Here is a 21,436-nt window from a genome sequence, read left to right on the forward strand (position 1 = left end):
TTTTTTCGAGTAAAGTGCCTGTTTGTTTGTGAAAGAAGAGTACAGTATTACCGTCAGCCTGGTGACGGTAGCGTGGTGATGTCGTGTGGAGGGGCGGGACAAGTCAAGGATAAAACTCCCCTCACCCGCCCGTTCGCCGGCAACAGCGAGCTCACACACGCGGTGGGGAAGCCTGGTGAAATCGAGACGGTTCTGGAAAAAAATAGACTGCTGTCTATTCGTGTCAATTTGCGACGCGCACCAAGGCTATATTTATTTATTTATCTATTTATTTATTTTATTCGCTCGTAAGAGGCCTTTTTCGTTGACCGCATTTTGAATTCTACGCGGTCACTCCCTGGCGCTATCGCAACGTTCCGGTGGGCGCGCGCGCGCCATTATAAATAGCTACAAGATATTCTTCAAACGAGATTTGACAACTGGAAGTGCGGTAAGTGGGTTTTTTTTGTGGTGGCGATTAAAAGTGTGGAACCCGTTTTTCGCCCTCCGTGTCAACGAGTTTATTGTGGGGCTTCGCTAAATGTTAGCATCCGTCGTTAGCTTCAATGAAAACTGTTAGTCCTGCTACTACTACTATAACTACTTCAGGAACGCCGCGTCGACCAAGGAAAAAAAAAACCCGAATGTTTGACTACTACAGAGGTAGCCAAGATACCATTTGGAGGAATGTTTAAATCGAGTTGTACTTATTTCTCATTTTTACGACACAATGAAAGTGGTCGCTGGGCTACGAGCATTGGTGGCCATCTGTCCGGCACTTCGCAGGTCCTGAATGCGGCTCGGCCCCATTTAGCGACAGTCACTTCCGTATGTCTACATTTCCTTACGCGATATTGCGCAAAAATGCAAATAATCAAGACTGCCTAGCAATTTGCATAACGTGTGTGTAGAGGTTGGAGATTAAACGGCCTCAAGTGTTGAGCCGGTGCGGTGAAGATGGCGGGGGCTTATGAATGGAAGACGACACGTGAGCGTGATTATAAAAAAGCCTCGGTCCATAGTTTCCCTTTCCACCGTCCACACGCAAAGCCGTCGGTTTAGTTGAACGCCCCGAGTCGACTAGGGTGGGATTGTGAGCTTTATATATGTATATACGCACTTAAAAAGCCGGTTTGTGCGGCGCCTTGAAGCGAAAATGGCCACCCTGCGGCACTGTGCGTGTCTTCGGGACTGTCTAAAACGCAGGCAGTTAAAAAAAAAAAGCTTAATGTGGCATAAACGACGGCCAAACGTAATCTAACGTGTACACATGTACATCTCCGCTAAATGGCCATGAAATCCTAAATATGTGGGCGGTTGCTTTGATATTTACAAAGGTGAACGTGGGGAGAGATGCACATGCACATGTGAAATTTTGGTGGCGAGCGGAAGTAGTTTTTTAACATTTAGACATCTTGAGCTTTTATACACGCACACGAAGCGTTTTAGACTGCTCCGTGTCTTCCCACATACAGTAGAGTAAGACGTTTACCGCGTCAGGTTATTCCACACTGCGTTTTAGAAGTCGTCTTATGTTTTCGCCTGCCTGGAGTTGATTAAAACCCTTGTGTGCAGTATTTTCCCACCCATAAGTGAGCACATATTTGAAAAAACGTTACCACACACACACACGCACACACAAAAACTAATGAGTTCCTCTCAGTCCACCCACAAAGGTATTTCGGGGGAGTTTATTTGAACACAAAGCTATTTATTCAGGTGTTTGAATTACAAGAGATGGATACGGGTTAATTGTACGTTCTATCATCTAGTGGAAGAGTATTTAATTGTTCTGCCTGTCACTATACATCAATTGCATCAATAGATGAACGATAACAACAATGGCGTATGTGTCGCAAATGCTTTCGGCCAATTAAGGGTCATTTCCGATGTTATACCCCATCTCTCATTGGGACACTAGTTGGGAATTGCGGATCTAAAGCAAATTTCTCTCTGTTCTTTCAGGATGTTCCCTGCTCATCTGCTACTCTTACAGTTTCACAATGGCCACCTCGTCACACCGCGCACTAGCTCAGACCCAAAGAAACTGCTGCCTGTTTAGTATAATTATAGGATAGCAATAAGCCCCATAAATAGGCACTCTATACCTCTCCTTTCTTGCCTGCCCCAGTAAAACTGGTGGACCTTCAAGAAAAATATTTATTTCTTCATACCTCTAATAATTACTGTTTACATATTAGAGCATTTAAAAAATGGTTTCGACAACGGCAACCGTGACTGCGTTGGTGGTAGCCACTACGGTAGCGACACGTGGCCCCCTGACGGGTTACCTATGGTTGCTGATCATCGGCTTCATCATCGCTTTCATCTTGGCCTTCTCTGTGGGCGCCAATGACGTCGCCAACTCATTTGGCACCGCGGTGGGCTCTGGCGTGGTCACCCTAAAACAAGCTTGCATCCTGGCCACCATCTTTGAGACGCTGGGCTCGGTGCTCCTCGGCGCCAAAGTCAGCGAAACCATCCGCAAGGGCATCATCGACGTGGGCATGTACAACGGTTCCGAGCAGGTGTTGATGGCCGGATCCATCAGTGCCATGTTTGGTGAGTATGTGCGCCTCGTCTTTGATGAAACAAAGGCTCACTGAACCCTGTCGACAAAGTGCAGATTGGCTCCCTTGGATTATGCAAGCTGCCGGCAAACCACCTGGAAATAAACATCATAAAATGTTACCATCACTGTTAACATAATACAGCCACAGATTTTTTTATTTTGTCTGACCTTGTATGCTCAAAACATTACACACAAAGTACTCCCTAAAATAATTGGCTTTCCACGTACCTCAATAATGACCAACATTAAAATAAATAAGCTTAGTAGATGGTGTTTATAATAAACGTGGCAGGTTTTATTTTCCAAAAAGTGTATTTAATGTTATTGTCAGCCACTCTGTTATGAACCGTTTACGCTGCGTTCAAACACAGCAAAAATGCACTTCAAAGTTAAATATAACTGAACTTGGCGAATGTTCTTTCGTGGATTAAAAAAAAAATGTCTCCTATTGTCTTCAGGTTCTGCCGTGTGGCAGCTGGCTGCTTCATTCCTCAAGCTGCCCATCTCCGGAACACACTGCATCGTCGGCGCTACCATCGGCTTCTCGTTAGTAGCCCGAGGCCAGCAGGGAGTCAGGTGGCTGCAGCTTCTCCGTATCGGTAAGCCGCGCGTGACTCACGAGCAAGCTTTTCGAGAGTCTCGGTGTGACTTTGAATGGCTTCTGGCTGCTTTGTTAGGATAATAGGTTACTGTAGCGGGGGCGTTTTTGGTGTCGAACCTGGCCGTTACGGCTCTCGCGCACGGCAGGAGTTGTTGCCAAATCCTTATTGTGTCCTTCCAAAGACGGTTTTAGGCCCATCCCCTCCACACGGATGCAAAAAAAAAAGACGCCGCGGGGTCTAATTACTAATGCTACCGGTAACTGACGAAACCGGAAATACTGAGCAAGCGTTTCCTGTTTGTAACCTGATGGGCGGGCAGTTGCTTCCGAACAAGTTGAGCCACTGATTCACTCTAGATTCCGATGGTGATGCCAAACATGAAGACTTTGTTTTTCATCTATTGCGACTGAGGTTCTAACTGGCCCGTTTGGTTTATTTGCAGTTGCGTCTTGGTTTCTGAGCCCCCTTCTGTCCGGTATAACGTCTGCTCTGGTTTTCTACTTTGTGCGCATGTTCATCTTGCACAAGGTAAGTTTTTAAAATGAGATCCTGGCGTGATGTAAGAAGGACGTTGTTTTTTGTTTTTCCCCAGGACGTGATTGAACTGCAACCGCAAGTGGCTGGTTGTGGTTTTCCTAAATGCGATTTTTCTCTCCTGGCAGAAAGACCCGGTGCCGAATGGGTTGAAGGCCCTGCCTGTGTTTTACGCCATAACCATGGGAATCAACCTGTTCTCCATCATGTTCACTGGGGCTACGAGTGAGTGTCACCGTCTCGTTGACATGTCTCTCTCTGTGGTTGTCCTTAGCCGCAGCTTAAAATAACCCCCCCTCACGCAGACTGCGGGGTGCCCACACATATTCCAGACTCCACCAGACTGTCGATCCTTATAAATGTGTTTATTTGAACTTTTTTTTTTTTTTCCGGGGCTTGCTCGGTTGCCAATGGTCTGAAGCGGGGTCGTGGGCGGAATGAAAATGTTAAAAGCCGAGCACAGCGGGCAGATGGAAATAAGAATTCACTTAGCTTTGACGTCACTGTCTGTGGCCTTTCGGACACGAAGAGGAAAAGAGAAGTAACGCGGGGTGTTGTCATTGCTTCTATTTGTACCAGCGCTTGTAGTCTACGAGTTGATACGTCACCGAATACATGTTGCCCCCTTTTGAACGTCAAGAAACGCGTTGATTAAACGAGCAACTTTTGCTCCTTCTGTGTTCTTCTCTCTGCAGGGCCTAACGAGATGTTAGCTGGCCTGGGCCATTAAAATGGTGGCTACAGGCCAGAGTAGGACCAGATATGGTGCGCTGATGTGCACGTACACATCAGCGCACCGAGAGGCGATCACTTGTGGGTTCCGTCGTAACCCGCGAGCCTGCTTAGCCCAGGCGCATTCTGTACAATTGTCCTTGTACTTGGGTTTTTAAAAAAAAAGGTGGGCGAATGCATTTTAGACACATCAACAAATAGCTATTGCATTGTTGGTCAGACATTTTGCCACTTGGCGAGGAAGCGGCGATTGTATATTGAAGCGGGCAGCAGTTGTGTTCTCAACTAGTGGTTGTAAGCCAAGGAAGGATAGTACACTTTGGTTTCCTGTGATAGGACTGGGGGGGGGGTTCTTCAGATGGTATCGGAGTGGTGCCGTAGGATACCAAACATGCCGGATCACATTCCAGCACTTAATATACACACGCCAGTGGCACAGACAAAGTCGGCAAAGCCATCGCAGGGCAGCTGTCCATAAGGAGGACGTCACAAAATGTATCTCGGCCTTGTTCATGAACGAGAACTCTACCCAAGCAAACAAACTCGTTTCGATTGACGGCGCAAACGGCGGTCAACAAATCCTCTTGTTTGCACGCCAGACAGAGCCGAGTGCGGTGTCTGGGTCAGTGTCATTGTGAGGGGACAATTTGACCATTGGTTGGGGGAGCTCAATGTGTTGAGCTGAACAGGGATTTTCTGCCTGAGGTACTCTGGAAAAACAAACGCCCCGTCCCGTTTGCTGCTGTGGTGACAGAAAATTGACTTTTTTTTAATTTCGTCCAGTTCCTAGAACCAAATCATCAACTTCCCCTTAAGCTATCTGATTTTATGTAATCTGTTCTATTTATTTTTGAGGCTATAATATTGAACACAAAAGCCCCCCCCCTCCCAGCGCTAAAGCAGCAAACAATCGGTCAAGTCACCCACACGTCGGTGAATTATCACTCGTGCTGTCACTTGTGTAATTAAAGTTGGTGGCTGACTGGGGGGGGGAGGGGAGAAAAACACTCCATGCAATTGGGCAACGTGGCCCACGGTGTGCGGGGGTTTTCGGGGATGGGTGTGGAACGCCCCTGTGGTCAAAATTCCATTTCCTGCACAGTCCCGTCAATTCCACCTAATGGCTGCGGTCGGACTGTTTTGCCGGATGCCTGCAAATGAGTCACGATGACACACACACACACATGAAGAACGTCTAGCCCCCAAACCCACTTTATTTTTCAAGACGGCTATTTGCGAACATGTCATGAGCCGCGTGAAGGGCGGCGAGCTCAGCTGTCGGTCGAGCCGTACCCCTCTGAATAGTCTCCTCAGCCCCCCCCCCCCCACCCCCACTCCCCCTGAAGGGCGCGCGGCTCGCTTACATAACTGAATAAACAGCAGCGAGGTGCTTCTGCAGTCTCATGTTGCGACGTGACTGACGCAGAGATCCACTTCGGACTCTGCCCTCAAACGCTTTATCGCTTGACCTCGCTCTATTTCTGTTTGCTTTTCTTGTGCTAAGCTAATTTTTTTTCTTTTCTTTAAATCCACCAATAAGGTCTTTTTTGGAGATTGAAGTGCGCTGCACCAGCCCTTGCATCAAAGTGCTCTTCTTGCTCCGACTCCCTCTTCCCTCTCACTCCCGTGAAAATGTCACCTTTGAAGGAACTCCTCTGCACTCTGCTCGTTAGGCTTCATGCTAACGTTGATCCTTTTTTTTTTTAGATGTTACATAAGTGTTCACATCAAGGGGTACGCGTGTTGGACTCCAGTGACAGAACGCTGCCAATATTGACATACAGAGCACGGCGAGGGCGCGTGGCGACGTGTCAATGCGACACCGCCGCGGCTCAGATCGGAATCGTTCCGTATCGACGACGCATTATGGTGATGATAAACACGCTAGTGGATGCGCACGCTAATTGAACAGTTTTGGAGCGCATATCTTTATGACGTTTACGGAGGAGATTGTGCCCTAGCCAAGTGGTGTCTGCCCCGAACGTAAATAACGTCACATATCGCCTCGAGTGTCCACTACAGAATGCGGTCAGGTGGCCATCCATGTTGAACGTCACACACCAACAAATGTGCGAGCTGCCCACAAAGAAAGGCGGCGCCCGCTGCCTGTTTAAAAACTTGCCTTTTTTTTTCCCCCTCCTCCATTTTGTGCATCTCGTTGTGTGCGCCCGGTGGTCCTCCAGTGCTGGGGTTCGACAAGCTCCCCTGGTGGGGCATGCTGCTCATCTCGCTGGGCTGCGCGCTGCTGACGGCCGTGGCGGTGTGGTTCCTCGTGTGCCCGCGCCTGAAGAAGAAGATTGAGCGTAAGTGGAAGTCGCCCTGTCTGCCGAATCACGAAAATGGTTTCCTCGCTGACCCCGGCGTTGAAAGCTCTTCGCTGGTTCAAGCGATAGCCACGGGGACAGTTGACTTTTTCATCGAGTTACTTTTTTGCATCACACCAATTTTCTATTTTGAATTTAGCTCATTAATTCATTCAGTACCAGCCAATTCTAGACTAACAATACATGCTGATTTATATAGCGCTTTCACAACAGCGGCGGCTGTAACAAAGCGCTTAACAAAACGGTTAACATAAAGTAATATAATAATAATAAACGTATAACATAAAACGCGGACAGTTGTGCAATCCTAACCACTTTTCTGTCACACGCTTTGTTGTTTGAAGCCGTTTGTGATGAGAGAGGACAGAATCAAAGTTTCCTTTAACCAGTGGATCACAGACGTCATGCTCAAAATGTATACACGTCGGCGACAAGCTAAGTTTCAAAGTCAACAAGAAGCTGTAATATCCAAGTCTGAAAAGACGTTTAAAAACGTCTTTGGGAGTGAATGAGTTAAATGGAATTGATTTATTGTATTATTAAAAATATTGGTATAATAATTTGCTGAAGTTTTTGGAATGACTTAATTTAATTACTCAATAAGTAGCTTCTATTCCTTTTTGTATTGACATTCGGTGCTTAATAACATATTTTATACACACGCACCTCCAATACGAATGACCTCGCCTCACGGATTCATCAAAGACGGAAAAAAATAAACATGTTGCCCTTGAGCACATTTTCTCCACTCTCGCCATACCGTATCGCGCTATCCGCCAATGTCATGTGAGACACAAGACGGCTTTCATAAGGGAAGCTGCAAGCGGTAGTGTAAATACACATCTGGTCATCTGATCCTTGAACAGTTTATTACACCCCCCCGCCTCACTTGGTTATGTACTAATGTGAAAGGAACCCGACGCCTCGCAGAGTTGTGGATGTTTGGACGAGTCCCAAGCAAGGTCTCACTCCCAACTCTCCTCCCCTCACTAGGCGATCTCAAGTCTTCCAGCCCCTCGGAGAGCCCCCTCATGCGGAAGAGCGAGCTGAGGGAGCCCCACTGTCCCATCCTCAAACACACCGACAAGGAGGCACCGCCGCCGGCCGCCGATCAAAGCCCCGTGGCCCCGCCCCCTACCGAGGAGCGCCGCGTGGCGTTCGACATCGGCGACGGTGACGAGGGCGACGCCGTCAAAGAGCGCAAGGTGGCCTTTGACGTGGGGGAGTCGGACGAAACTGAGACGGAGTGTAACAATGCAAATGGTGGTAAGTGGGACTTCAAAGACCCTGAAGAACTGTAAAAATATACTTCAAAGGTCAGACTAAAAGGGGGCGCACGAAACTTTACACAAAATACCCCCCCCCCACCACCACCAAATTAATGTCTCAGAGTGGTCCTTTGTGTCTTGCCCTCCAGTCCCCAAGCAGCACAGCAACGGTTCTGCCACCGGACCGCATCAGGTCCAGTTCAACAACCGGCCGGCGCAGGCCCCGAGCAACGGCTACAGTCAGTACCACACGGTCCACAAGGACTCGGGCCTGTACAAAGACCTGCTGCACAAGCTCCACCTGGCCAAGGTGGGCGACTGCATGGGCGAGAGCGGCGACCGGCCCATCCGCCGCAACAACAGCTACACGTCCTACACCATGGCCATCATCGGCATGCACGCCGACTTCAAGCACAAGGACGGCGACGGCCAGGATGGGGAAAAGGCCCCCGGGCAGGGCCAGGACAGGAAGCGCATCCGCATGGACAGCTACACCAGCTACTGCAACGCCGTGGCCGAGCACGCCGCGCCCGAAGGCCTCGGTGAGGACGACGTGGCACTGGAGATGGGCAAGGAGGACGCGGGCAGCACCCAGAGCTCCCTGGACGAGGACGGACTGGATGCCGACAAACCCGAAGTGTCCACGCTCTTTCAGTTCCTCCAAATTCTCACCGCCTGCTTCGGTTCCTTCGCGCACGGAGGGAACGACGTCAGGTACGGCATCGCTTTGTCGCCGGGTTGACACGTTGCATGGAAGACGCCGGCGCTGACTTTTCCCCATTTGGGGTCGTGCAGCAACGCTATCGGACCGTTGGTGGCGCTTTGGCTGGTTTACATCACCGGCGACGTGATGTCCACTCAAGACACGCCCAAGTGGCTGCTGCTCTACGGAGGTCTGGGCATCTGCATTGGCCTGTGGGTCTGGGGCCGCAGAGTGATCCAGACTATGGGCCGGGACCTCACTCCCATCACCCCATCAAGGTAACCTCCGCCTCCCTTCTACTAACATAAGACATCGCGGGGTGGGGGCGGGGGGTGTTACAGTACAGTAAGTCCAAAAAAATAGTAGTTGTGCAATGTCACTGACTATTTTTCATAAATATATTTTTTTTCTATTAATTTACCTAGGTTGATCTTAATTTTAAAAAAATGTCAATAATTTAAACTAATCATTAAAAAAGTGATACATCTCAGTCTTGATAAAATAATTGGTTGGCTGTCATTGAAAACAGGAATTTCAACAAAATGAATAATTATGCGTGTGCATTTAACAATTGAAAATCAGTAAAGTGAATGGATAGGACAAAAAATATATATATATACCTGTATATTTTTTTTCCTTTAAACATTTCCCCACGCCGTGTGGCATCCAGCTATCCCCTATTGAACGGAATGTTAGGATATGCATCTAAAAGGCCTGGCTTTGTTTACCTCTTTCCTCGCGTCCACAGCGGTTTCACCATCGAGTTGGCCTCGGCTCTGACCGTGGTGGTGGCGTCCAACATCGGCCTGCCCGTCTCCACCACCCACTGCAAGGTAGGCTGCGCTCTCGTTGGATGTCGTCCAGTGTGGTCGGGCTCCAGTCAACAGGAAGTCGGCTAGACTCAAGGGGAATTTTTTTTCTTGCGTCAGGTGGGCTCTGTGGTCGCCGTGGGCTGGCTGCGCTCCAGGAAGGCGGTGGACTGGCGTCTCTTTCGCAACATTTTCATGGCCTGGTTCGTCACCGTGCCCATCTCGGGCCTGATCAGCGCCGCAATCATGGCCATCTTCATCTACGCCTTCAACGGGACCCTGTGAGCATTCGGTCCCCTGCCGGGAAGAAGAGGAAAAAAAGACGACGACCGCTCCGGCGCCCACCGAGAGGGGAGCGGAAGTATACGAGGTTCATATATCGATCGCTTACCTCAAGCCAACAGAAAAGGATGGAAAAAAAAAACCAACTGTGTTTAACGGGACTTGTGGTAGAGGCCTTTTGGTTCATGGCTGCATCATGTAACAGCCCATAATGTGTTGCTTGATTCCAGCTAAGCCTCCCATTGAGAGGAAACTCTAGCATTTTTGTTCTCACCCGCTTTTTCATATCTTATTCTGTCAGAGGCAACAACTCGATTTTCTCATACTTTTTTTTTTGTACTTTGCAGTTCTGTAAATACAACGGTGCCGTTTTAACTGTTTAAAAAAAGGTTAGGAAAAGAACAATGAAAATGCAGTATTAGACTTGCAGATGTAAGTTTTCGGTTTCAACAATGAGCTGGAGGTTGGCATCGCCGCAAATGCAGAGAAGCGCGTCAGTGTTGCGCGAGCGCGATTCTATCCAACTTATTTTTGATCAGGCTTCAGGCATACTTGGGAAAGTGAGACTGATGTAACTATTAAAAATCCCAGTTGAGGGGCTGCTAATCATCGAGAAACATTTGATTCATCATATCGGTAACGATAGACCACAGCGAAAAGCAAATCATGCATTAAGCCGCGAGGGTGTCCACTTAAAACACTTTGAACGACACTCTTCCCTTTTCATTTACGCTCAAAACCGAGGAAGGTCAAGTACGTAAATAAAATGTTGAAACATATGAAGCAACCTAACAATTTCCGCTTTGTGTTCTAGGCGACAAAGCAAACGGTTTGTGTGACTTGGACCGTTTTTCTTGCGCGTGTGACCATGTTCAATGTTAACAATATGCCGCGAGCCAATCAAAAGCGAGGTGCGGAAACTAATTGGGTCACTTTGCTGAATAAACGCGCTTTGGGAAACATCCGTGCAGCTATTGAAACACTGAACAATATCGTTACTTGAATTGGATGTCAAAGAAGAATGTAAGTTTTAGCTTGATGAGATCAATCTTGTGTTACATTTACTCGCGGGTGTCCAACTGCTGGTTTAATCCTCCCCCACCCACTTTCTCTACCGCAATCGAATAACGTGTGGTGGATTTGAGGACAGATGTGTTGCATTCCACTGGTAATTTGCGTTTTGATCATTCTGCCCGCTAAACACCTGTACATGCTCTAGTTGCCTTAAAGTGTTTCATTTGCTCTTTAGGTACCAAAGATTTTTTTTTCCTTTTTTTTTTTTTTAAATACATATGAACACACTGAGCCACAATACGGATGGAAAAAAAATCTAATTGAAGAAGCAATGATGTGTCTAAGTTGTTCAATAAAAGCTGAGTTCGAACTGTGGAGTATTTTTTTTTTTTTTTACACCTTACATGTTGTCAGTAAATTGCCGTGTCCCTTTTACAAAGCCGAGAAGACACTATAGTGTTGAGTTTTTTTAAATTAGTATTTAATTGGGTTGGCGTTGCCCCGCTGTAAAATTGCTCCCATCCAAATGGGGTGCGTGCTCTCACTGGAGTTCTTCTATTAGGTGGGAAAAGAGCACACACACAAAAAAAAAAAGGGAACCGGTCATTATTACGATGACTCACATTCAGCTTCCTGTAGACTCACAACTCACTCGGCAGGTTTTATTCAAACAGGTGCACTAACGTGCTTCAACAACGCCATTCATTCACTAAACGCTGCGTAAAGTAGCACAAGCAAAAATAGATGCAGGATAAATCCAGAACAATAAGGAGCGGGGTGGCCTTAAAAAAAAACTGTCCTGATTTGTGCCCTACATTTCCAAGCCTGTCCAAAGATCTGCAGCATTCCCACTTGTTTTTGGCACTTTTGAGTCGGCAAATTGTTTTTAAAAAAAAAGATGAATACCCACAAGTGTGGTATGTGTAAATGTTGAGGTCTCAGCTAAGGTCTATAAAAGGCTTTGGACTATTTTCAGCTGACCCAGACTGGCTGTGTCCAGTTTGTCCCAAAATGTGCTGCATTGCATAAGCTCACATTCTCTCTCGGACTGACTGGCACTTTTATTGCATGCACGCGTGCACAAAAGCTACATTGAACGGGACAGGCCGCGATTGCATAGTGAAATGATTCAACCATTATTTAAATTTAAAAAAAAAAAAAGGCCAGAGCATACGCATTCCTTGGCTTTGCACCTGCAACTCTTCTAAAGCTAAGCAACGTGTTCAATTTATTTAGATTTGCAATACTGTAGTATTGTTTCAGTATTGGTAACGAGGTACTTTATGCAGGTTTAGTGTCGGATTTTGACATCAGGACAACACTCGGTGAGAATTTTAATTTGGGGAAAGTTTGAAATAAACTATTTTACATATTTTATAACACACTGTGTGTGTGTGTGTGTGTGTGTGTGTGTGTGTGTGTATACCTTGTTCCTTGGTTGAATCCTTGCCGTCTTCTGCACAAATATGAGGGGGGAAAAGGCCACAATATTAGGTACACCTCCACAAGCGGCGTGCCTCAATACATCCGGATGGTCGTCACGGTGTTTTGACTCAAATCGTGTGCGTGTGGTTTTTGATGACGGGGGACAAAAATGTCTAAAATTGTTACAGTGGATGACAGCGCGGGTATTTTGTTTAGTTTGATAGTGTGGCGTCACATTTTGCGTTACGCCATTTTGTGTTATGTAATAGAGTGTAGTATCAGGTCGTGCCGTAGTGTGAAGTGCGGTGTTGCATTGCGCTACGGTATGCTGTCGAACGGATGTTTTGTACTTGCACGTGTGGGCTGGCTTCGTGTTGTAATGGGAGAGCTCTCACGTGAATACAACTGACAGTGTGTGAAGATTGAATTCTATTGACGGCGTGCCAGCATTTTCTTGGCACTTTCACCTCGCTTACCTGAAGTGCCCTCTGGCCGCGCGGGTGTAGGCTGCCGTTGCTCTGAAGGGCGACAACGATGACATGACATCATTTCTAAGGACCGTTTATACTCGAATCGAGTGTGCGCTTCCCACCATCTGCCGCCATCTCCTCCGAAGGTCGACAGTTCGCACCTGCGCCGAGACACAACAAGGTCATGTCGTATTTCACACCCGTGCTCGACTTCGGCGCCACCTATAGGGCCCCTCTTACCCTTCTCGGCAGCTGCCGCGTCAGAAGAGCTTCGTCCGCCCACTGCAGATGGAACAGGGGAGGTGGAGGTGTGTGTTGGGGGGGGGATTAGGGTGCTATTATGTAATGTGGACTTAATGTGTGTGCGTAGCATCCCGGCACGTGTTGCACTCACCTGCTGCGTCGCTCAAAGTCTCACCTCGCACCTCCCCTGTGGAAATAAACGCACCGGCGACACTCAGTGGAATCGTACGGGCCCTTATAAAAATTGTTGCCGTGCCGTTGTCACGAACGATGCTGCCGACTGTTCTCGCCGCTTCTCTTGACCTTCACATTATAGTAGCTTGTATTTATATTATTATTCATACATAAGTCGCCAAGAAACGACGTTGCAGTTGCGGTGAAAGCCGCAAAATAGATAAAAGATGGATTGTATTGTGGCTTCTGGAAACAAACGTCTCTTTCATGGTACAACTGCCGTTCACATCTGCGGAAAGACTTCTTATTGATGCACGGAGAATTGTTTTGCTTCATACCGTGCTGCCTATTTGTATAGAATTGCCATTCTCGCCTGCGTGTGTTGTTGCCGTAGAGACGGTGGCGATTTATGTACGATACACATGCACAGTACACGATTATTTTGGAGCTGCACTTGCCTGCCGCATCACGCACTGAATCCTCACGATGCACTTCCACTGCGGAAACATCATCGGTGGCACTTATTAGACATACGCACACTACTTATTAGTCACGTGCTAATATTCGAATAGATACCAGATTCATCCGTAGCCGCCTCTGTTCGGAGAGTGAACACAAAGCACGACGTTATGACACAAACCCGGACGAGCCCGTCAAGCGACGTTGGCGGCTGCACTTACCGAGGTAGCGCTCGTCTTGGCCTTGCTTCTCTGTAACTAGAAGACAGACGCCGCTTGAATTCGACAAAGTCACACAGCAGTACATGTTTATGTTACAATAATAATTATAATAAGAATAATGAATCCGATTTTTCTAGAATCGTACTGTTCAACTGAACGGCGTCGTTTTTTTGAGCAGCCTCAAACTCCAGCTGATCTGAACACACGCACAGAGAAAAATAAGACATTAAAACACGATATTTTGCTTTATATGTGCGTTAGCGTTATTATAATTAGCAATGCAGTTTGGCATAATGTCATTGTTGTATATTTGCTGCAATAACTTCAAGTATTTTATAATGGGGACAACAGATTTATGTTGCACTTCAGATTATATCACAGATTGCTATTTTTTTTTTGAAAAATGGTTATTATTGAAAACATCATCCTGTGGCACATTTGAAAATAGAAGCAGCAAATGTAGGGCTATAAATAAAAAAAGGCAACTCACTGACATGTCAAATATGAAATGTACGTCACCTATTTTCCGCAGTTCTGTCACCGCATCTGAAAAAAAAAAACGTGTTCAACTTCATTACGATCAGCCTCGATTTTTTTTTTTTTTTTTTTAATCGTCATACCAACTCACCGTCATCACCCCTTCGGGCCTCCTCAGCAGATCGCAGCGCAGCCGAGAAAGCTACAAGGCAAATGCAAAAGACGTGAACGCAATTCAAATACAAAGTGCCCAACCGGTGATCCAAGTTTGTGAAATTCCCGTGAAAGGTTGGCGGCGTCTTACCGGATTGCAAAAATGCCGCAGCAAGGACGGCAAGAAGTGGCATCGGAAATCTCATCTTTGCCGTTTCCGCTGGTATGTGTTGACAAACAGCATTGACGCTCTTATATATCCTCTTGAGGGTCCGTCACATGTCCCGCTTGGATTCTGGTACCATTGTTTCTCCCCCCCGCCCGGAACCCCCCCCCTCACTACCTGAGTCACATTGGCACAACAGACTCATCTTTATTCAGATGCTCAATGAACGCCCATTGTTCGGATTTTGATCACATGGGCCTTGATGAGGGCGGTGGGGAGGGATTAAAACAAAGTGGGCAACGACGATGGTGATCAGTGAAAACAATGTTTATTTTCTTATTTCAATTTCAGACTTAATTTGATGGATTTAGATTTTTACTAAACATCAAATAGGTGAATTGTAAACAGTGATGTAATTTTTTTTTTAAACCTTTTAGTTGTGCTCATGACCGTTTGCCATCTTCTGGATTCTGTCAATTAAAGTGCTTTGGAAAATGGTTGACTTTGAGAAATATCATCCGCAATATTATATTAGCCGGTCTTTCATAACCAAAATGGTATCATTTACCCAATTTGATTGTTAAAAAAAAAACAAAACGCCTCAATGCTAGTCTGTTGAGGTCGGTCAGAGGGAGGGCGCGTTATCATTCACAAACATATTTACTGACACATCAAGAGGGAAGCTAAATTAAGGCCAAAAGGGAAAATAAGGCCGGCTCTGACATGAAGCCACCATGAGCCAAGATGGAGTGGGCCTGTCAGAACCGCTACGGGTGGTCGATTCATTATAGCACACCAAGTTTCAATGACGAAATGTACATATACCGTAAAAATCTCGTGAACGCACACCCGTGTACAATATGCCGCCCCCACACCCAATACATCCTAAGGATTTTTTTTTCTGTACAAATAGTGTAAAATACAGCCCCCCGATTTGCTAGCATCCTTTATTATCAGAAGAAGTAATACGAAAGAATCAAGATAGGCCAGTAAAGTGTAGCTAGTTTTAAATTCAAGTTAAAAACGACGCTCTTTTCAGTGTCTCACTTAATTCCAGTGTCATGTGACCTCGGGTCACGACATCTTAAGAGTGAGTGCGGATTTTCCCATCTTCTATTCTTAAGTACTACTCGTCACATCGAGATAGCGATTCTTGTCGAACTGGCCCGGACCATCGAGCCGCTATTAACGTCGAACCCTGTAAGGGCAATTATCTTGCAGTACACGGCGACACCTAAGCCATTCATTCCAAGAGCGACTGTAGTAGAAATGAACGACTCGATGTAGTCGTCATGCCGAACAACTTGAACACCAATTTCAGCAACAACCACGACGATAAACGTGAAATAAAATGGCTGTCAATCAAAACTGTGCATCCAAGGCAGAATCTCGAAAACAACTCCTGTGTCGGATCGTTTTTTTTTTTTTTTTGCAGGCCAACCTAATTAAGCGTCTCGACTATTACACACAGAAGGTATGTTGCCGACACATCAAAAGCTTGGGTAGTGCCACGTGCCTCATCGCTACAAGTCAACCCCGCGCAATGTGGTCATGCCTGTTGGTGCAAAGAAAAGGTCATGTTCTGAGAAACAAATGAGGCTCGGCGCTTCATTTCTTTCGCAAAACGTGCGTTCCGGTGTTGCGCGGCTGACTTGAAACAAGAGCGAGGCCATCGTGACGCGACAAAGACAAGCAAACTTTTGCACTCGTTGGATTTTTTTTTTAAAGCGAACAGATGGGCCGGGTGATTTGACGATTGGACCGAATGAATGAAAGAACGGCACGAGACTTTGCCTACGCTGTGTGGATCAGTTCATCTGGAAGCGATAACGAGACATGTTTTTGTTCAAATCCTCACATACAAATAATTTTGTTCATCGAAAATAAGATGACCCTGATAGTGCCCGGATACCTGACATTTTAGGCCCAAAGCCATGTTCTTCAGAGCTCCCCTCGCAAGCGCGTGTGCAGGTCCTCTTGGTCGATCCGGCCCGTCTGCTCGTGCCAGCGGTGGTGCGCCAGCAGCGCCGCGTTCCTGGCCGAGATGGCGCTCATCTCCATGGAGCTGGCCGCCCACTCGACGGCGCTGAGGTAGTAGAGCCTGTTGTGGAGGATGAACGGCGGCGTCTGACGCTGAGGCGGGCGGTAAGTGGGGTAGGCCAGCCACGGAGTCTGCGATACCGAATCCCATGAGAGGAACAAACGGCGGAGGTCCTCTTGGTCTAGCGCTCGAGGAGAAAACACTTTCCACACTTTGCTGTGGCTGGCGGGGGGTCGGTTGTAGCCGGCCGGGGCGTGGACCGGGTCGACGGACGTCAAACTGTACATGATGTCGTCTTTGGAATCGGCGGTGAGAACATCGGACACGGTGAACTCCGAGGCGGGCCCAGTGACTCCGAGGTAGGACGTGTTGAGCACGCCGTAGACCAGAGTGGAGAACACCTGGTGGTAGATGCCGGGAAACTGGGACACCATTGGTGAGGACAGACCCGAGAAGGCGATGTCAGACTTGCCCTGGTGAAGTGGGGTTGCTATGACAACAATGTCATACATCGAGTGCCCCGCACCCGTGTCCCCAACATAAGTGACCTCATAGAAGCCGGTGGAGGGCCCTGCAAAGAACAAGACAAATGGGAGATGAGTGGAAAGTTTACTTTTGAATGGCTTCAACGAACATCGTTGGGTATGCATGCCTGTGAGTTTCAAAATTTGGAATGTGAAGGCTCCCTCTAGTGGTATGTGGGAGGAAATAAAAATCACAGATTTAAATGGACGACTGGTTAAAAGTGTCCGCCTCACAGTGCAGAGGTTCAGGGGTCGATTCCGGCCTTTACTGTGTGGAGTGTGCATGTGCTCTGTGTGGGTTTTCTCCGGGTACTCCAATTTCCTCCCACATTCCAAAAACCTTCTGTGGCAGGTGAATGGAACACTAAATTGTCCCTGAGTGTAAGTGTGGGCACGAGTGGTTGTTCATCTGTGTGTGCCCTGCGGCGACTGGCTGGCAACAAATTCCGGGTGTTGAAAAGCGGTCGCGGGGGCTGAAGGGAGAGTGCAAAGGGGTGGACCCAGGTTGCTTGATAATTTAGAGAGATTGTGCAGGGGAATGGGTATTTATATTTGGGGTGGGTAGGTGTCAAATATTGAGCTCCTTATCCCATGTGAGTGACTACTGAAGGGTACCTGTCTTGGATGGGCGGACTTTGAACGAAACGTTGGTCACTCTGGCTGGGATGAGTTCACTCTTGCTGTGGTAAAGAAGCCCGGAGCAAACTCTTTTGTTACCTCCGTCCACCGCCCACAGGCCTGAGTCAGCCCACGCCAGCGACAGAGCCCCTGGCAGGACGACACAAACGTGTCAGGAAAAGTACTTGAGTGTACGGCGAGGTGCGAGATTCCATACCTGCGAGGCCGTTGATACGGACACTTTGGCCGTAGGTCAGGCGCGTGAAGGGAGACACCACATCGTTGAGGAAAACCTGCGTGAATCCTTCGGCTCGCATGGTTTCCTCCAGCGAGTGATTCATCAGACTGAGGAAATCATCGCCGCCCATGGCGTGCAGGAGCCTCTCCACGCTGGTGAAGGAGTAACCGTACTGCTGGTACTGGTAGATCCTGTTGACTCAGGAAACTCTTTTAAGCGTGCTGTGAGAAAATGTATTGGATTCACCGTCTTCCCCCTGCCCTCACCTCATAAATTTATCCATAACACTCTCCACCCACATCTGCATGAACAGATAGTTGAGGCCGTAGCGCCACAGCATTCGCAAGAAGTTGACGATGAACCAGTCGCTCTCCTCAAAAGTGAGTTCGCTGCCATTGAAGACTGCCTTTTTCGACGGGACATCCTGACGCGTGGAGATGCCTGACGATAGATTGGTGAAGAGAAAAGTCAACATTTTTGCATCAAAACTTCTTCAGTAGCCGCGCTTTAGGAATTTGGAAAACATCCTATTGAATATTTGCAAAATTCCTCAGCGAAACCGGTCAAGGAAATGCTCCTCGTGTGCCGACACCATTACCTAATTTGTCAACGAAGTGCTTCATGTGGAGGTTGAGGGGATGGATAACGGCACCTCCCGTCTCATATTCCTGATTTGCCATTCGGGCGGTTGCCAGTCGCCCGCCGACATCTCCGGGTTCGAATACGTCTATTTTGACCGTGGGTCCGAACTCCTGCCTCAGGTAGAACGCGGCGGCCGTGCCACCGATTCCAGCGCCAACCACAGCTGTACCGGAGAAATATCATGACCGTCAATCAACGGTATCCGGTCGTCCATGCAATATGGAGTACTATTTGCAAGACACACACAAATTTCAATTTCCTACTAATAAACCCGTGGTGAAAGACAACCACATTGTGTCTCAAAGTAAATGCTTTCCCATGTTAAATGAAAGACACCAGAACGACCTCTCAAGATTAGAAACTTTTCATAAAATCTCACCAATGTTTGTCGGTGCCTGGTGCAGCTCCGGAGCGGAGGCTAAACATCTTCTGGCGCTGTGGCATATTGTCAAGAGAAAGAAGGCTCTCAGGCTGCGGGTCCCAACACTCATGGTGCGTTTAAAGATCATCTGAAACAACATCAAGCATGCCAGTCACTGACTTGTGTTTTATCAGTCATGGCTCGAAGTCTAACATGTCCTCGTTCATATCAAAACAAGCTGGGTGGAGGGTGTGTTCATTTCACGTTTCATACAGAGTCAAGCAAAGGGAGAAATATTCTCTCCGAGGACTGCCAAATTAAAAAAAAAACTCGACAAGTCTCCGGTTGTCTTTAGCGTTACTCTAACTTTTCGACATAACAAACAAGCCAACTATTACTAAGATTATTTATTTCACCACTTACACAAGACAGATGACTTCGACAAACTATGACCACAAAGCTTGCATTGAAGCGAAACTCGTAAATGCTGTTGGTTTGAACAATTGAAAAAAAAAAACATGAAACGACATTCCGGTTACGTTTTCTCAAAGTTTCAAAATAATTCATTCAATTTTTTTTTTTAATATTTCGAAGCCGATAATGTCGTTGTATTAACTTTAATCGTCATAACAGCACTTAGATTTACACCTAAAATTGTCTGATAGAATCGCGTACTAATATGGTGATATAATGTACAATATGTATTTTATTTTCATAGATGCGCTTGACGTTCATTTTCAGTTGTTACAGATCGAAAGCACAACCAAAAATTTTTGTATATTGTTCCTCTGGTGCTAAAAATGATTGTATAATAATTAGGGGCTTTTTAGATTTTTGAAAATAATCTGACCAAAAAAGAAAAAAAAGAAAAAAATAAAAGACGGAAAAGGTGGTCTGTCAAAGTGCAGAGCGGAAGTAATGCGGAAGTGACGAAACTGCCTGATCATCTTCAACCATGCTTGAATCGAGGTGACCTTAGTGCCTTATCTTATAGTTAAGTAAAAATAATTTCGGAATACTCCCACGTATTAGGCGCATACGCCGTATTAATACAAACGTTGTCTTGAAAAAAATATTGAAAAGAGGACATGGCGGAGGCTCACCAAGCACGCGTTCAGGCTGTGGTGGAGGAAATGGTCCAAAGCCTGGAAAGGAATCACATCCGCAAAATGCAGGTAGGGCTTCTGCTCGTGTACACTTAGTCACGTGTGTAGTTACTAAGGAGGTGTGTTCGTGCTGGCAGGCTCGCATGTTCAAGTGCAGCGCGGACTGCTGCGATCGATCCACGGACTCCATGACTCAGGTGCATCAGTGCATCGACAAGTGTCACGCTCCTCTGGCCAAAGCCCAGGGCATCGTCACCAACGAGCTGGAGAAGTTTCAGGTGAGGAATAGATGGAGCATTATTTTTCTCCACAATTGAACTCAAAATTAGCACGTCTGCCTCACAGTTCTGAGGATCTGGGTTTGAATCGAGATTCTTCCGGTGAATAATTTCCATGTTCTTCCCTTGCTCAGTTTCCTGCGCACACAATAAATTGCTATTAAAAGTTTCTTTCTCACCATTAGGACCGCATGGCCAGATGCACAATGCACTGCAATGACAAAGCGAAGGATCTGTTTGACTCGGGTGCCAAGGAGCCCGCCGTTCGGTCGCTGATGGAGCGATGCGTGGGCAGCTGCGTTGACGACCACATGAACCTGATCCCCAGCATGACTCGTAGAATCCAGGAGAACCTGGACTCTATATCCCAATGACACAACAGATATCAACCACTGAGCCCACTCGGAGCAGTGACTATGAAGTGAAAGTGAAAAAAGCAGGATACATGGCATCCAAACAGTGCAGTATGCCGTATACAGTCGGAATGATGCACAAGGTGTTGAACTGTCATATTTCAGTTTGTCATTTTTAATACAAGTACAGCCTACCTTAGATGGTGGTGGGGTTTGTTTCTGTAAAACAATTAAACATGGTCCAGATCACAACTACCGACTGCATCTCTTGTGGAACAGGGCAAAAAAAAGAACCAACATAATACATGAGGTAAAGACAACGCCGTACAACTGGTCCTTCCTTCATTTGATTAAAGATGGTATGTTTTTTGTTTGTTTTTGGGTCCTAACAGTAATTAAAACAGGCCAAAATACCAGATATATACGATGGTAATTACTTTTCGTTTTGGGATGATAATACTGGCACGAGAGAAATTACTGTGTTGTTGCCATGGCAACATAGTTTCAAAGTATAATTAAGTGGGCCTCCTATTACAGATCATAAAACATCCGTGTACCAATATTATGAGACCACATAATACAAACAGAACCACAAAATTAGTAACTTTCCAAATTTTCTTTTTTAGTTCTAACTCCCATTTTTTCCCTAATTGGCAAAACGGTTTGGA

At 46.8% G+C, this 21,436-nt stretch overlaps 3 protein-coding genes and 1 long non-coding RNA gene across 4 annotated transcripts; 2 read left to right on the top strand and 2 right to left on the bottom strand.

Annotated features, from left to right (window-relative positions):
- Positions 1-436: 436 nt before the first annotated feature.
- Positions 437-11,194, top strand: slc20a1b (solute carrier family 20 member 1b). The gene is made up of 10 exons (XM_052051541.1): positions 437-2,541; positions 3,010-3,150; positions 3,596-3,681; positions 3,816-3,912; positions 6,603-6,722; positions 7,737-8,009; positions 8,161-8,725; positions 8,807-8,992; positions 9,463-9,547; positions 9,644-11,194. The coding sequence occupies exons 1-10, from the start codon at positions 2,193-2,195 to the stop codon at positions 9,806-9,808; spliced, it is 2,067 nt and encodes a 688-aa protein (XP_051907501.1). The 5' UTR covers positions 437-2,192; the 3' UTR covers positions 9,809-11,194.
- On the bottom strand, positions 6,555-9,587 carry LOC127591532 (uncharacterized). Its single transcript, XR_007959865.1, has 2 exons — positions 9,443-9,587; positions 6,555-6,703 (listed from the first exon to the last, which is right to left on the bottom strand). It is a non-coding gene; the product is annotated as an uncharacterized LOC127591532 (long non-coding RNA).
- Positions 11,195-14,918: 3,724 nt separating the features above from the next.
- On the bottom strand, positions 14,919-19,574 carry pcyox1 (prenylcysteine oxidase 1). Its single transcript, XM_052051568.1, has 7 exons — positions 19,455-19,574; positions 19,050-19,179; positions 18,627-18,833; positions 18,295-18,469; positions 18,008-18,219; positions 17,788-17,940; positions 14,919-17,219 (listed from the first exon to the last, which is right to left on the bottom strand). The coding sequence occupies exons 2-7, from the start codon at positions 19,177-19,179 to the stop codon at positions 16,549-16,551; spliced, it is 1,548 nt and encodes a 515-aa protein (XP_051907528.1). The 5' UTR covers positions 19,455-19,574; the 3' UTR covers positions 14,919-16,548.
- A 356-nt stretch (positions 19,575-19,930) lies between these two features.
- On the top strand, positions 19,931-21,023 carry fam136a (family with sequence similarity 136 member A). The gene is made up of 3 exons (XM_052051744.1): positions 19,931-20,206; positions 20,275-20,415; positions 20,601-21,023. Exons 1-3 carry the CDS (start codon positions 20,120-20,122, stop codon positions 20,787-20,789), a joined length of 417 nt encoding a protein of 138 aa, XP_051907704.1. The 5' UTR covers positions 19,931-20,119; the 3' UTR covers positions 20,790-21,023.
- Positions 21,024-21,436: the final 413 nt, after the last annotated feature.

This window comes from Hippocampus zosterae, chromosome 18 (assembly GCF_025434085.1).
Source record: "Hippocampus zosterae strain Florida chromosome 18, ASM2543408v3, whole genome shotgun sequence".
Lineage (NCBI taxonomy): Eukaryota > Metazoa > Chordata > Actinopteri > Syngnathiformes > Syngnathidae > Hippocampus > Hippocampus zosterae.

Bases quoted from the DNA above. Each gene is read 5' to 3' on its own strand.
- slc20a1b (XM_052051541.1), top strand. From the start codon at position 2,193: ATGGTTTCGACAACGGCAACCGTGACTGCGTTGGTGGTAGCCACTACG. The intron at 2,542-3,009 runs GTGAGTATGTGC...TATTGTCTTCAG, and splicing joins ATCCATCAGTGCCATGTTTG to GTTCTGCCGTGTGGCAGCTG. The intron at 6,723-7,736 runs GTAAGTGGAAGT...TCCCCTCACTAG, and splicing joins CCTGAAGAAGAAGATTGAGC to GCGATCTCAAGTCTTCCAGC.
- pcyox1 (XM_052051568.1), bottom strand. From the start codon at position 19,179: ATGATCTTTAAACGCACCATGAGTGTTGGGACCCGCAGCCTGAGAGCC. The intron at 18,470-18,626 runs GTAATGGTGTCG...ATCTATCGTCAG, and splicing joins GCACTTCGTTGACAAATTAG to GCATCTCCACGCGTCAGGAT. The intron at 17,941-18,007 runs GTATGGAATCTC...TCGTCCTGCCAG, and splicing joins CCGTATCAACGGCCTCGCAG to GGGCTCTGTCGCTGGCGTGG.
- fam136a (XM_052051744.1), top strand. From the start codon at position 20,120: ATGGCGGAGGCTCACCAAGCACGCGTTCAGGCTGTGGTGGAGGAAATG. The intron at 20,207-20,274 runs GTAGGGCTTCTG...TCGTGCTGGCAG, and splicing joins ATCACATCCGCAAAATGCAG to GCTCGCATGTTCAAGTGCAG. The intron at 20,416-20,600 runs GTGAGGAATAGA...TCTCACCATTAG, and splicing joins ACGAGCTGGAGAAGTTTCAG to GACCGCATGGCCAGATGCAC.